General features: G+C 68.8%; 1 protein-coding gene across 1 annotated transcript; it reads right to left on the reverse strand.

Moving 5' to 3' along the window:
- Nucleotides 1-26: 26 nt before the first annotated feature.
- On the reverse strand, nucleotides 27-13,222 carry CHLRE_09g396661v5 (uncharacterized protein). The gene is made up of 13 exons (XM_043065810.1): nucleotides 12,876-13,222; nucleotides 12,333-12,439; nucleotides 11,549-12,226; nucleotides 11,083-11,427; nucleotides 10,848-10,934; nucleotides 10,036-10,725; nucleotides 9,703-9,867; nucleotides 9,457-9,557; nucleotides 7,500-9,309; nucleotides 7,386-7,415; nucleotides 6,130-7,266; nucleotides 5,470-6,021; nucleotides 27-5,336 (listed from the first exon to the last, which is right to left on the reverse strand). The coding sequence occupies exons 1-13, from the start codon at nucleotides 13,042-13,044 to the stop codon at nucleotides 855-857; spliced, it is 10,353 nt and encodes a 3,450-aa protein (XP_042921286.1). The 5' UTR covers nucleotides 13,045-13,222; the 3' UTR covers nucleotides 27-854.
- Between the last annotated feature and the right edge of the window lie 36 nt (nucleotides 13,223-13,258).

The raw sequence follows: 13,258 nt of genomic DNA on the forward strand, positions 1-13,258 counted from the left end.
ACTCGGGGCCTCCCCAGGAAACCACGTAAAACAGTAACAGAGAAAATTGCCCGGTTTGTCGGGTTTGATACCAATGAGAAGCACCTTGAGCACGTGTCCACCCTATGACTGCCGACCAGTCGTCCCGGTCGGCCAGTCCCCCGCGACATGCCTTTTGCTGCCCTGTCGACTGTAGACGTGGTAGTGCGGTACCGACTGTCGAGGCGACACTACCTCACTACCCCGCGTCTGGTACCGACTGCCCACAACCTTTGGGCAGGAGGTGCGCGGCAAAGTGAGCCATGGGGCATGTCCAAACAGAGACGACAAATGCGAGCTTACACACCTCCGTCCGCTAGGTCTCTCGTGAATCGCGCACCCTGCTTTTGCACCCGCCAACGCTCCTCGACTCCCAGTGTCAACTGTCACAATGAATAATGACGATGTCATGTACAGACTCATGCAGACGGCACATTAGCGCTGCCTCAGTACTCCCACACTTGGCCTAACCCATCACACTCACACCAGACACACACGTCGTTCGGGTAAGCATGCGGCTAACTTTTCTACATAGTCAGGGCAGGCCATCTGTTCCAATAGCTCTGGAGTCACAAGTCTGGTCAGGATAAGCACACCCTCCCCATGCCCCGGAGCCAAGCCCACCTGCCTTGGGGCAGCGCACACGCGATGCAACACAAGCGACATGCACCCCGTCGAGGTACACTCCTTGTCTTCTTTGACGCAAGTGACGACACCAAAGCTGAGTCATGCGGTTGAAGCACATGTACGACTACCGTACATCGGACCCCGCCTACGCCCAACATGCCCAACACGCAATCCAGCACAACCTGGGACGATAGCGCCCTGCGGCCGCGCTACGCGAGTGCCATCATTCGCGCCATCAGCTGCCGCCCGCGCTGCTCAATCGCTTCAGTGTTGAACTGCATTCCGAGCTGCTCGCGGATGCCATCCCACGTCCCCGGACAGTCCCCATGCTCAAACAGGCTCCGCAAGATCAGCTTGTCCTGCTCCTTGCTCCACCCGCCGGGCTCGGCCGCGGCCAGCGGCTCCGCCTGCAGCGGCAGCTGCGGTGCCACCGGCGGTGCTTGCGCGCCACCAGCGGTGGGCCGGGCATCGCCACCGTTGGACAGAGCCCCGTCCTCACCAGTGGCAGCAGCGGACGCCTCGGCGCCGCCGCTGCCGAGGGCGCAGGCGCCGAGCCCACTTACCGAGGCGGAGGGCGTGGCTGCAACGCGTTCGGGCTGGTGGTCCGCGAAGGCAACACGCGGTGCCCGCCTGACGGCGGCACTGATGCAGGTGCCGCCAGGCGTGTCGGCGTCGCCCCCACGCGACGTCGCTGCACCGGGCTCCCCGTCACCGGCGCGCGAGGCCCCGCCCTGATACCGCGGCTCCGGCCGCGGCTCGTGCGAGCCCCAGGCAGACGCGGATGGCGCTGGATCTCCGGACGAAGGCGCACCGGCAGCGGATCGGCTAGTTGCTGTCCGCGAGGACGCGAGACGCGCGCCCCCCGTCACCGCGTGGGCCACAGACGCGGGCGCGGCCGCCTCCGCTGCCTCGTTTGGCTCGATGGCGATGGGCGTCAGTGTCAGCGGCGCACCCACGGCGACCGCGGGCGCCGGCGTCTCCTGCACGACCGTTGCCACAGCAAGCGCCGGGCCAGCGCCGGCCGCCGGCGTGGGCATGGCCTCAGGTAGCGGCTGCAGTCGCGTCCGCGTGACAGCCGGAGTTGCCGCCGGCAGTCCCACGGCCTTCTCTTGTCCACCCGCCGGCAAGCGCACGCCCTCGGCTGGGCTGGCCACGCCAGCCGCCGCATCGTCTGCCGGAGCCCCCCGCCTGGACACGCCTTCGAAGCCCACCGCCCTGCCATGGATTGGCGTGGCCTGAGGTGCGACGGCAGGCGCTGCTCGCCGAGGGGCGTTGTCAGTCGCCATGTCAGCATCGTCCTGCCGGCTGCGGCGCGACGCGAAGGCGGGCGTGGCGTCCGGTGCCACGCCGCCGCCGCCTCCTGCGGCGCCAACAAGGGACGCCCCGGAGGGCGGCCGTGGTAGCGCCACAGGCACTGGCATAATAGACACCGGCGCCGGCTTTTCCACAGTCCGGCCGAAGAGTCGCACCGTTTCGGAGCCAGGGGCACGTGAGCCGCCCGCCGTCATGCGCTGCTTGGACACCATGGTGGGTGGTGGCGGCGGCGGCGACATGAGCGTCGGGCGCTGCGGCTTTGCGACTGTGCCTGTGCCTGCCGCCGCCGCTCCCATCGTGAACCCCAGCACCGCTTCGGTTCGGGCGGGAGCTGCGGCAGCCTTGCCAACAGCCAACGGACCTGTGTCTCCGGCATTTGCAGCATTTCGGCTGCGGCCTAACACCGGGCCAGCTGTACTTGCGGCTGCTGTTGCCAACGGCGCCGCGTGCAGGCGATGACCGCTTCCGACAGCCCCTTCCGCGGCGGCCGAGTCTGCCCGCAGTCCTTGCGCCGCAGCCGCTGTGCTGTCTGCAACTGCCGCGGCTGTCCCGGAGGCAGCGCCTGCAGCTGCGTTTGTGCTGCCATGGGGCCGTGCTGCCGGGGGCCGGCCGGCAGGTGGGCTGTGATCCGCGGTCATGAACCTGGTCCACGGGTCCGCCGGCGACACCCCGGTGCAGCCCGCCAGCAGCTGCTGAGCCTCAGGCCCGTCCGCCCGCGCGCCCGCGGCCGCCTCGCCCGCCGACCCCAGGACCGCCCTACCAGCGCTGCCGGCGCCGCCATCACTGGCGGTGGTGGTAGCCGCAACCACAGGCCGGCCCGCGGCCCCGGTGCGGGGCAGGCCGCCGCTGCCGCCGCCGCCCAAGCCCAGCGCCAAGTCGCCCACGCTGCCGCCGCCGCTGCCTAGCTGCAGCGCCGCCCACAGCGAGTTGGAGTTGCTGAAGAGCGGCAGTATGTCCAGCGTGTTCAGCGTGCAGGTGCTCGGCGCGTAAGGTGTCACCTGCAGCAGCTGCCCGCGCGGCGGCGACACCAGGCAGCCCGCGCCGGCTCCACCGCCAGCGCCCGGGGCCGCCCCGGTGTTCATCGCGGCCACGCCGGCCCCAGTTACGCAACCCGGGGCGAGCCCAGCGCCCGCACGGAGGCCACCAAAGCAGCCGGCAGCAGAGGCCGTGGCCGACTGCGGCATGGGGACGGCGCCGCCGTGAGCGTCACCCGCTGCTGCTGTTGTTGCGGCGGCGGTGCCAGCCCTCGCCGTGACGGGGTCACTGCCCGCGCCACTGCCCGCTGCTCCGACCCCCGCCGCGACTGGTGCGGCGCCCGCAGGCCCCGCGCCACCGGAGAGCTGCGCCGCGGTGCGCGGCGGCGACCCGTCCTCCACGGCATGCATGCTGCGCGTGCTGATGGCGGGCAGCATTGAGACAATGTCCAGGGCGCCTCCCAGGGTGCTCATGTCCATGCCTAGCATGGAGTGGAGGCTCAGGCCCCCCAAGGAGAAGTCGCCTGCGGACAAGGCAGGGCCGGCCGAGCCCGGCGCCTGGCCTGCGCGGTCGCCAACCGCATCCGGTGGGCTGACAGGCGCCGCTGCCGAGCCTGGGGCGCCAGCAGGTGGGGGAGAAGTTGTTGCCGTCGCGTCAGCGGTCTTGGTGCCATGAGCGGATGCCGGCACGGCAGCGTTGGCGCCACTTGGCGAAACGGCCGCATCCTTGGCGGCAGCGGCTGCTGCTGCCGTAACGCGGCGGGTTGTGGGCGCGCGTGGCGGCCGGCCGCTCCCTGCGCCACCCCGTGCAGCCGTGGCGGGCTCTGCAGCCGCAGCGGCCCCCATCCCATCTGCCCGGCTGCCCAAAGGACCCGCTGCTGCTGCAGCCGTGGCCGCCGCCGCCTCAGGCCCCCCAGCCGGACACACGCCGGCGGCAGTGGTGGGCCGGTCGAGTGCGCAATTGGCTGCAGGAGCCGCCTGAACGTTCGCATCCACGACCGCGAGCGGGGCGGCAGCCGTAGCTGCAGCCGCGGCGGCGGCTATCTTCGCAGCGCTGGCGCGAGTTCGCTTCTGTCCACTGGTGGCTGCAACTTTGGCTGCGGCAGGTGCTGCTCGTGCAAGAGCCACAGCCGCGGTCTCTGCGCCAGTGCCGGGGTCTGCTGCCGGTGCTGCTGTCGGGGGCTCCTTACCGCCACGACTGCGTGTCTGCTCGGAGCCAGCCCCGGCGCCGCGCCCTGACCGCGCGCGCTTTGTCCCGGTCGTGTCCGCTGCCGGCGCTGATGCAGTGGATCGCCGTTTGATGGTGCCACCGCCGGCGCCGGCCCCGCCTGACGAACCACCGCCAGCAGCATCCGGCGGCCCGCCGTCCTTGCGCGGATCGCTCCCCGTGGCAACACCACCGTTGCTGGTCTCACCCGACGAGGCGGCGGCGCCACTATTGCTACGGGTTGCAGAGGTGGTGGCTGCTGTGGACGACGGCTGCCGCGAGGAGGGCTTGGAGCCACTGCCGCCGCCGCCACAGCTACCGACGCCGTGTACCAGCCCATCAGTTTGATCGTCTGTTGCCGTCTGCGCGGCCGCAGCTGGCGCGCCGGCCGCATGCTGGCCCGCTGCTGGCCGCGGCGAGGCCGGCGAGCCTTCCTTGCTGACTGCTGCAGCAGTCTTCACCGGCGCGGTAGCCTCGGCCTGCAGCGCCCGCGCCATGGCCTTTCCTCGGAGCTGGTCGCGCGGTGGCAGCTGTTTGCCAAGGCGGGACCGGCCGACCGGTGGCTGAGCGCCTACCGGCGAGCGGCCTGCGGGCTCCGTCGCTGCAGTCAACGTGCTCGCCGCGCCACCGTCGGGCGACGCCGCAGCGCTAGTAGCCGCGCCCGTTGCATCCGCGCCTGTGCCCGGCATGCCCGTGGCGTTGGCCTTGCCGGCAGGAGGCTCATCATCCATGTCAAGCCGAAGCCGCTTGCGCGCCCGCAGAAGGCCCTGCTCGCCCTCCTCATCCGCCTCCTCGCTCCGCTCCTCGTCAACCTCCGCAACAGCCTCAAGCCGGCCCGCTGGCCCTCCCGCTGTGCCGGCCTGGGCCCGAGCGGCGGCGCCTGCCGCTCCACCGCCGGTGCCTGCCGGTGCCCTGCCCGTGGAGTTGGGCGCATTGCCGGCGCTGGGTGTTCGACGCGGCCCCGGGCCGGAGGAATCTTCCTGCGCGTCATCCGTGAAGAGCGGCGGCCGTGGGCGGTAGCGGCTGGTGGTGCCGCGCCCCTGCCGCTGCTGTGAGCCGGGCGGCTGGGAGCCCGACCGCTCGCCGCTGCCGGGCCCGCCGCTGTCATTCTGGGCGGTGCCCTCAAAGGGGCTGGGCTGCGTGTCCTCCTGCCGAGAGGCCTCCGCTAGGGCGCCGATGCGGCTGCGACATTTAGCCTATGAGGGATGAGCCGCGAAGAGGACATGACGTCAGCTTTGGCAAGGGCAGGACTATGCGCTATCCGTGGTGGCGTAGGCGTGAACGTGGCCCAGATGCGGATGCTGATCCTCGCATTCGCGCGTGCCGTACCTTGGGATCGGAGGAGGGCGTGACATCGACAGCCGCTCGCAGCTGCGACGCCACTCGCTGCATGGAGCCCAGCTGGCCCCGCCGCCCAACGCCGCCGCTCGTTGGGCTGGTTGGGCTGAACAGCTGCCGAGTCGGGGTCGGGCCCACACGCGGAGGCTGCGCCACGCCTGCAGCACCCGCGGCCTTGCCGCCGCCGCCGCCCGCGCCAGCTGCTTCCGGCGGCGTCTGCGCCGCCGCGCCTCCGTTCCCGTCCACAGCCGCAGCTGCGCCTGCCACAGCGGCGAGTGGAGGGCTCTCCGACCTCCGCCGTCCGCCAGCTGCACCTGCGTCTGCCCCTGGAGCCGCTGGACCCGCAGCTGTCACTGCGCCTGTGTGCGGCCGACTGGGCCCGGCGGCAGCGTTTTTTGTTGGTGTGGCCGTGCCAGGCGAGCAACCTGCGAGGATTTCGGTCAGGCCGCCCAGCCGGCTAGGCGTGCCGCCTGCACCGTCCTCCGACTGCAGCAAGGTGGTGAGCCCGAGACCGCTGCCAAGCAGGTGCGATATTGTGTGACCCTGCGGAAGCCAACACGGCGGCATCACCTCAGCGCTCGCCTCAATTATGGTGCAAGGTTACGTTGCAGGCACAAAACGTAAACGGGACACAGTGTGAAGCCTGCTTACCTGCGACATGGCATGGGGGGAACGGCATACTGCTGGCGTGGCGGCGCCAGACCGAAAGCCGCCGAGCGAAGCGCCCAGGATGTCCGACAAGCCGCCGAGGGTGAAGCCGTCCGAAACAGTTGGCCTTGCCTCGCCCTCTGGAAGATGAAGCAGTGGCGGGGACCCCATCGCCGGCCCCGCCTCTGCCGTGCCGGCAGGCTGCCGGGCCCCAAGGAAACCCGCGTGGCCTACTGCTGGCTCACCCAAGTGTGCCTGACCCGAGAGCTGTCCCTCAACCGGTGCCGGCAGCTGCGTGTGCGAAGAGCGGTTGTGAAGGAAGCGGCCAAAGGTGAGGCGCGGGTCAGTGGGCAGCACGGAGGCGCCGGCAGCCACCGCGGCGTGCGGCGGCCCCGGGGTTTGGTGGGCTGTAGCGAAAGGCCCTGGCCCAGCGCCCGCGCCCTCGGCAGCGTGTGCTGCTCCGTGCCCTGCCATCTGGGCCTGCTCCGCGGCGCCGGTGCCAGCTGCCGCCATCGGCTGCTGCTGCTGCAGTTGTTGCTGCTGCTGCTGCTGCTGCTGCTGTGCATGAGGGTGGGGGGGATGGTACGCCTGCGCCTGCGGCGTCGGAGAGCCCAGCGGCGAGGCGAGGGGTGGCGGCGACCACGGGCCCCGCGACAGGCCGTGCCAGGGCTCCAGCGAGTCGCTGGGTCCCTCGCCGCCCACCTCCACGTCATCCACGTCCAGGTCCATCTCAGCCAGGTCGTGGAACGCACCCGGCGTCGCCGCAGCGTGCTGCTCGTCCACGGCTCCGTGCCCGTGCTCGTGGCTGTGCTGCAGACCGTGGGCGTCGCCGGGTGCCGTCTGAGGCAGCGGTGCGCCTGCGGAGGTCCCCGCTAGCTCCACCGTGCCGTGGGCATACACTGGCGGCCCCGCAGCAGCGGCTGTCGGCATCCAGGGCGCATGCGCTTGCAGCATGCCTGAAAACCCTGCGTGAGGCTGCTGTGGCTGCTGGTGTTGTGCGGCTGCTGCCATACTGCTGCTGGCAAGGGCAGCCACCGTGGCTGCAGCCGCTGCCGCTTGGGCGGCTGCGATGGCATCAACGGGCAGCCCCACGCCGGGGATTCCGCCCCCGAGCGCATTGGGGCCTGCTGCCGTTCCAGCCTGCACGGATAGGGAGAGGGAAACAGTCGCAAGTCAGTGCCTATTTGCCGAGCGCAAAACCCAAGTCGGCGTTCCGCAACACCGCCCAGTATGCCTCAACAGAACGCCTTCAAACGCACCTGCAGCACCGCTGGCATCGCCTTCGCAATCTGCATGACAGCAAGCGCAGGGTCGAGGGTAACACGTCAACGCTATCAATACGGAGTCTGCGAGAATGCAATAGTAAGGCACACCTGGAGCAGCTGCTGAAGTTGCTGTAGCTGCTGCAACCCCACTGCCGGATTTTGCGCCGCAGCGGCCGCTGCTGCCGCAGCCGCTGCTGTCGCAGCCGCAAGCACAGCCGCAGGTGCGCCGCCATCTGCCATCGCAGGCCACGCTCCCATCATTCCACCATCCATAGCCGGAGGCATCGTTGCCGCTGCCACGGCGTCACCCTGTGCCTGCTGCATGTGCACAGCGCCAGCCGTTGCAGCCACCGGCTGTGCCTGTGATGCACCCGCCAACGGCCCAGCAGGCGCGGCCGCAGGACCCGCGGCCATGCCTGCGGCTGCAGCCCCGTACGGAGGCTGCCCGTTCCAAGGCTGCCCGCCGGAAACAGCGGCCGCCATTGCGGCCTGCAGTGCTTGCAGCGCCTGCTGCGCATGCTGGTGCGACTGCTCACCGGGAGCGACCGCGGCGGCGCCAGCCACGCCCGCCGCCGCGGCGGGGCCCGTGGCGGCGGCAACGGCGGGCACCATCCTGAACTGCCGCTGGAAGCCCTCGCTGATGCGCTGCAGCGCCTCCCTGGCGTAGGCGGTGTTGGCGCGGTCCTGCAGCTGTGTCGCCATCGCGTACGCCTGCGCGCCGCGAGGGCTGTAGTAGCCCTCGCGCGCGGCGCGGTGCTGCAGCGCGACCACCATCAGCTGCCGGATGTCTTGCATGGTCTGGGTGTCAGGATCTCCCGCCAGGATCTGGTTCAGGACTGCCACGCCGGCGACCTGCACCGGCCCCGGGATGCCCACCGCCAGCGCCGTGACCACGCCCAGCGGGATGGGCGTGGCGCGGTCGACGGCGGCCTGCTGCATGGCCGCCAGCGGCGCGTAGGCCAGCGGCCCGATCACGTTGCGCTTGGTCTTGCCCTGCTGTTGCTGCTGCTGCTGCACCAGCTGCTGCACCTTCGCGAGGCGGCAGTGCTGCACCTGCATCACCTGCGCCGCGGTCACGTCAGCGGGCAGCGCCATCATGCGCGCCGCCGTCACCATGGCCAGCACGTCGTGCGCCAGCAATGAGTTGCTGCTGGCCGCCCGCAGCGCAGCCGCTGCCTCGCGCGCGGTTCTGGTCCCCTCGGCAACAACAGCGCCAGGAGCTGGAACGCTACCATCCTCCGCGGCCCCGGCCGTGGTGGCAGCCGGGGTGGCGTCGGCGGTCGGCGCCTCCTCACCACCGTCGGCACCGTACACACCGGTGCTGATGGTTTCGTGCCCCGGCGGCACAGCTGCCGGCGCAGCCTGAGGCTGCTCCGGCACCTGGCCGATGGCCGCCGCAGTGGCCGCAGCGGCTGCAGCAGCAACAGCGGCCGCGAGGGCAGCCTGCTGTGCCGCTTCCGTGCCCTCGCCGACAGAGGCGACAGGGGCAGCCGCAGCCGGCGGCTGCTTGGCTGCTCGTGACCGCTTCGGCCGCTCAGCAACTGCAGTTGCAGCGGTCGGCGTTGCCGCTGCCTTTGGGGGATACCGCCGCGCCATGGCATTGGCTGTCGTCTGGTCGGCGTTGGCTGCCACGGTTGCAGCTGCAGCCGCGGCCGCAGCTGCTGCGGCCGCGGCAGCCGTTGCGTCGGGCGGTACCGGAGCGCCGGGCAATGCTGCGAAGACGGCCGCCGCCGCCGCGCCTGCTATTTGCTTTTCCTGCTCCGTCTGCGCGCGCATTGCTGCCTGCATGGCGACAGCCAGGAGCGCGTGGTCGCCAGCGCGCCCGCGGCCCCTCAGATTCTTGTGGCGATAAGTCACTTGCTTGAAGGTGCGGTTGGGCAGGTACAAGGCCGCGATAGCGTTGTACATCGTGCCGAGCCTGGGCGTCCGCAACGGGGCAGCATTGGGCGCGGTCAGGCGTTAACAGCACGTCCAAGCAGCATGTTATTTTTCTAGTGCGCGATGTGCGCCGCCTGCCAGACTACGACAACATGGCTCGGCTCAATGCCCGGCTGGTGATGCTTACTTGCTGATGCCGTGCCACAGGAGATCATCCTCGGCGTCCGTCCAGTAGGCGTCAGGCATCATGGGGCTGGGAATGAAACACAGCGCTGCGCACAGGTAGCCCTGCAGGGGAGCGGGAAGACGGACAGTGTTACACGGAAGTGGGTACCTTGCCTTTGCAGCTGAGGCAAAAACGACAGTCCGCTGTCATGGATGCACCGAAGGACAGCGCCGCGCATATGCTGGCGGGTGTTGCTTTACGGCCCACCTGCAGGCAACGCAATGCCGGCGCAGCCCACTTGATGGCAAAGGCTAGCGGGTCGGACTTCTGCCTGCGCCGGTGCCGGCGCCGCCGCTGAGCCCCGCTCGCCTTGAGTCTCCGGTGGGCAGCCAAGTAGCTGCTCTTGTATGCTGGAAGCGTCTGCAGGATTGCCTGCCCAGCGCATGGGGTACACAATGATTGGTCAGTGGCGCCGTAAGCATGCAACACGCCAATGGACCGCACCGCTTGCGATATCTTAGTACATTAGGGAAGCACGAGGGGAGCGTACTATCTGCGCATCTTAGCGAGGTGAAGCATATAACATGGCCACAAACCTACCACAATCTGTGGGAACAACCGCAGCGGCAGCACGTCGTAGACGGTCCACACGCAGTTGTCCGGCTGGGGTGGCAACCAAGGCGGTCGGAACGCGCGCACAGCTGCGCCTGTGGCCGCGCTACGGGCGGCCGTGGCGGCCTTCTGAGCCTGAATGGCATACGCACTTGCACTGCCGCACTCGTCCCCATCGAGATCAGCACCGCCATCCGCGTCCGTGTCCCCGTAGGCCCCATCCTCCATGCCTGTTTGCGGCTGCAGGGCGGCGAGCGCAGCCACAGCCATGCTGGGCATGCCTGATAGCGTGGCCTGTGCCTCTGCGACCGCGGCCGCCGCGGCCGCCATCAGCGCCGCCGCCTCGTCAGCCCCTGGCTGCCCGGCAGTCCCACCGGCCGCTCCTGCACCAGCCGCTGGCGGCCCCATCCACACTGCCGCACGTTGCGTGGCTGCAGGTGCCACGGCCGCGTGGGCATGCGAGGGGCCAGCAGCGCCGCCGGCAGCGCCGCCGGCATCAGTCGCCGCCCCAGCCTCCCCGCCGCCCTCGCGCTCGATCTGGGTCACCAGGTCTGACAGCAAAATGGGCGGCCCCGGGCGGCAGATGATGTCGGCGGTGTAGGGGTGCAGGCCCACGCCCTTCCGCATGAGCGAGTGCACCTCCCGCGCCAGCTCCAGCTGGTCCATTAGCAACTTGGTCTGCGAGGCGTGCGTTGGTGCAGCGCGTGGACTACAGAGTCCAACGAAACTACGATAAGGACAAGGTGCTGCACGACATGTGGCAAGTCGCCGCGTGTGAATCATCCAGAAGGGGCGCCCACCTGACGCGCCACCTCCTGTGCCTGCGGATCTGGGTCGCGCGCCATCATCACGTACATCTGCACCAGCATCTGCGTGTGGCAGTGAAGCTGCACGGGCAGTGCAGGAAGGGATCCACGCGTCAGCGCCGCTGCCTGCACAACCCCCATAACACGGTCTTGGGCGCTATGGAACGCAACGTCATCAGACCTTCGTGCCGTGACCGCAGATTCAGCCGCGTAAGTCGCAACACCTTACCTGCGCATGCAGCGTGGACATCTGCTCCGGCGTCATCATCTCCGCATCCACCACCTCCGCCCCACGCTGCCGCGCCTGCTCCAGCAACTCCCGCTCCTGCTGGTCCTGCAGCAGCTTGCGCGCACGGAAAAAGCCGCGCGTCCGGCGCGCGGGGCTGCCGGGCGCCGCGCCGTCCACGATGTCGTCGCCGCTACTGACGCCGGCCCCCTCCTCGCGGCTGGGCGAGTTGAGCAACGCCATCCAGCCGCCGCCGGCATCACCTGACCCCAGCTCCAGCCCGAGCACCTCCTCAAAGTCTGGGTCCTCGTCAGAGCTGACTTCCGGCAGCGGCTCCGCAAACAGGGCCTGCGGGAGGACAGGGTGGCGAAGCGTTAGCGGTGCGTGACACCGCCGGCTTGGGCCTACACCCACAACACCCAAGCGGCGCGCTGGGCATGGTATGAACACCTGACCCATGAGGCCTTACCTGCAGGAACCTGCTGTACTCCTCGTCGTCCTCCGCCGCCTCAATCTCCTCATGGTCCACGTGTTCCGGCAACTGCTGCTCCAGCTCCTCCATCCGCACATCCCGCAAGTTCACGTGCGCGCGCGTGCGCCGGCAGATGCCGCTGGACGGCTGCACTTCGATGCTGCCGCCCGCGCCGCCCCCACCGCCGACTGCGCCCGACCCATCTGGTCCCTGCGGGTGCTCCTGCGGTTCGTACTCTTGCCGGTCGAGCTGCTGGGCGGGCTGTTGTTGCTGGCCCTGGAGCTGCTGCTGCTGCTGCTGCTGCTGCCAGTATGCGTCCGTATCATCCCCAGGAAGCTGGGGCTGTAGCGCACAGTCCTGGTTTGGCGGCAGCTGCTGCGCTGCGCCCGGGTCCGGTGTATGCGTCAAATGCTGGAAGCCCGGCTGCTGCCACTGTTGGCCAGGTCCGTACGCGGCCTGGTGTGCAGCGGCACTGTGCGCAAGCGACCCTGGCAGGCCAGGGGGCCTTGCTCCACCGCACGGCGTGGCCTCCTCCGCAATTGTTGGCAGGTGCTGACGGTGCGCCGCCTCGCGCCGCTGCAGTGCCACGGTCGAGGGGGTTGCGCCTGCAGAGCCGCTGGCGTGGCCGCTTGGGGTCCCCTGCTGCTGTGAGGCTGTTGCTGCGTTGAGCGTGTCCTGTGTGCGTGGGGAGGAAGGAGGGCCTCCAGGGCTCAAGCCAGCTGCCAGCCATTCAATATGGTCAACCGCACATAACCAGAGCAGGAATCCTAGCCCGACGCACCTCTTCCTCATCTTCCGCATCGCTCTCCACGCACTCGCTGTCGCTCAGCACCTTCTCCTCAATGCTGTCCAGCACGTCATCCGCCAGTTCCAGAAGCTCGAGCGTGCCTGCAACCCAACCAACAAAGGGAGTTTGCACCCTCAGCCGACGAAAATGACCTTCCCGGCCACTCCCACGCCTCATATGAGATACCAACACACGTTTGCACGGGGCCCACGCAGGCCTACCCGGTGCAGGCTTGCTGGGTTGCACCAACGGCGACTTCCCCACGGCGAGGGGACTGAACACGACACTGGTCATCAAAGCACGCTAGCTGGGGCGTCGCAGCGGCAGTCAGCGTCTTACCACCATTACCGCAGCGTTGGACAGGGCGTGAAGCCGAGCCGGGGGCCAAGTCGCTAGCATTTTGGTCGACCCGCCAAATTGTCAGTTTGACGTCCCTTGCCCTTCCCGCCCGCTGGGTCCGCCTTAGTACCAAAATACATCAAAAAGCTGCAACCATCCTTCCCTCTGCGGCGCTGGCGACAAATCGATTTTCCTCACCCTCGTCCGGCGGAAGAGCGTTTTCGTGCTCTTCAGCCTCCTCTGAATCGCTGTCGTCGGCTTCCACGTCGCTATCCACCTTGTACTCATCATCGTCGTCCTCGCCTTCGTCGTCAAACAGCCACGGCTCGAGCGTGCGCTCTGGCAGCTCCACCTCAAAGTGCTCCATTCTCGGAGCTAAAAGAAAAAAGATTTACTGGCCGCATTTCAACGAGCACGAAATGCTGCGAAAAATCGGTGAGTCGCCAAGGCACAAACCATATCGCTTGCAAAGCAATGCTGGGAAACGCTGGTGCATGCAAGGAGAAGAGTTATGAAATTGATACAGTTTCGACTGCGACGGGAACAACAGCCGCTGGGCTGTCACTGTCAGTGCATTGCTC

The sequence above is a fragment of the Chlamydomonas reinhardtii genome, chromosome 9 (assembly GCF_000002595.2).
Source record: "Chlamydomonas reinhardtii strain CC-503 cw92 mt+ chromosome 9, whole genome shotgun sequence".
Classification (NCBI taxonomy): Eukaryota; Viridiplantae; Chlorophyta; class Chlorophyceae; order Chlamydomonadales; family Chlamydomonadaceae; genus Chlamydomonas; species Chlamydomonas reinhardtii.

Bases quoted from the DNA above. Each gene is read 5' to 3' on its own strand.
- CHLRE_09g396661v5 (XM_043065810.1), bottom strand. From the start codon at position 13,044: ATGGAGCACTTTGAGGTGGAGCTGCCAGAGCGCACGCTCGAGCCGTGG. The intron at 12,440-12,875 runs GTGAGGAAAATC...GTTGGGTTGCAG, and splicing joins CGCTCTTCCGCCGGACGAGG to GCACGCTCGAGCTTCTGGAA. The intron at 7,267-7,385 runs GTGCGTTTGAAG...CTATCCGTGCAG, and splicing joins CGATGCCAGCGGTGCTGCAG to GCTGGAACGGCAGCAGGCCC.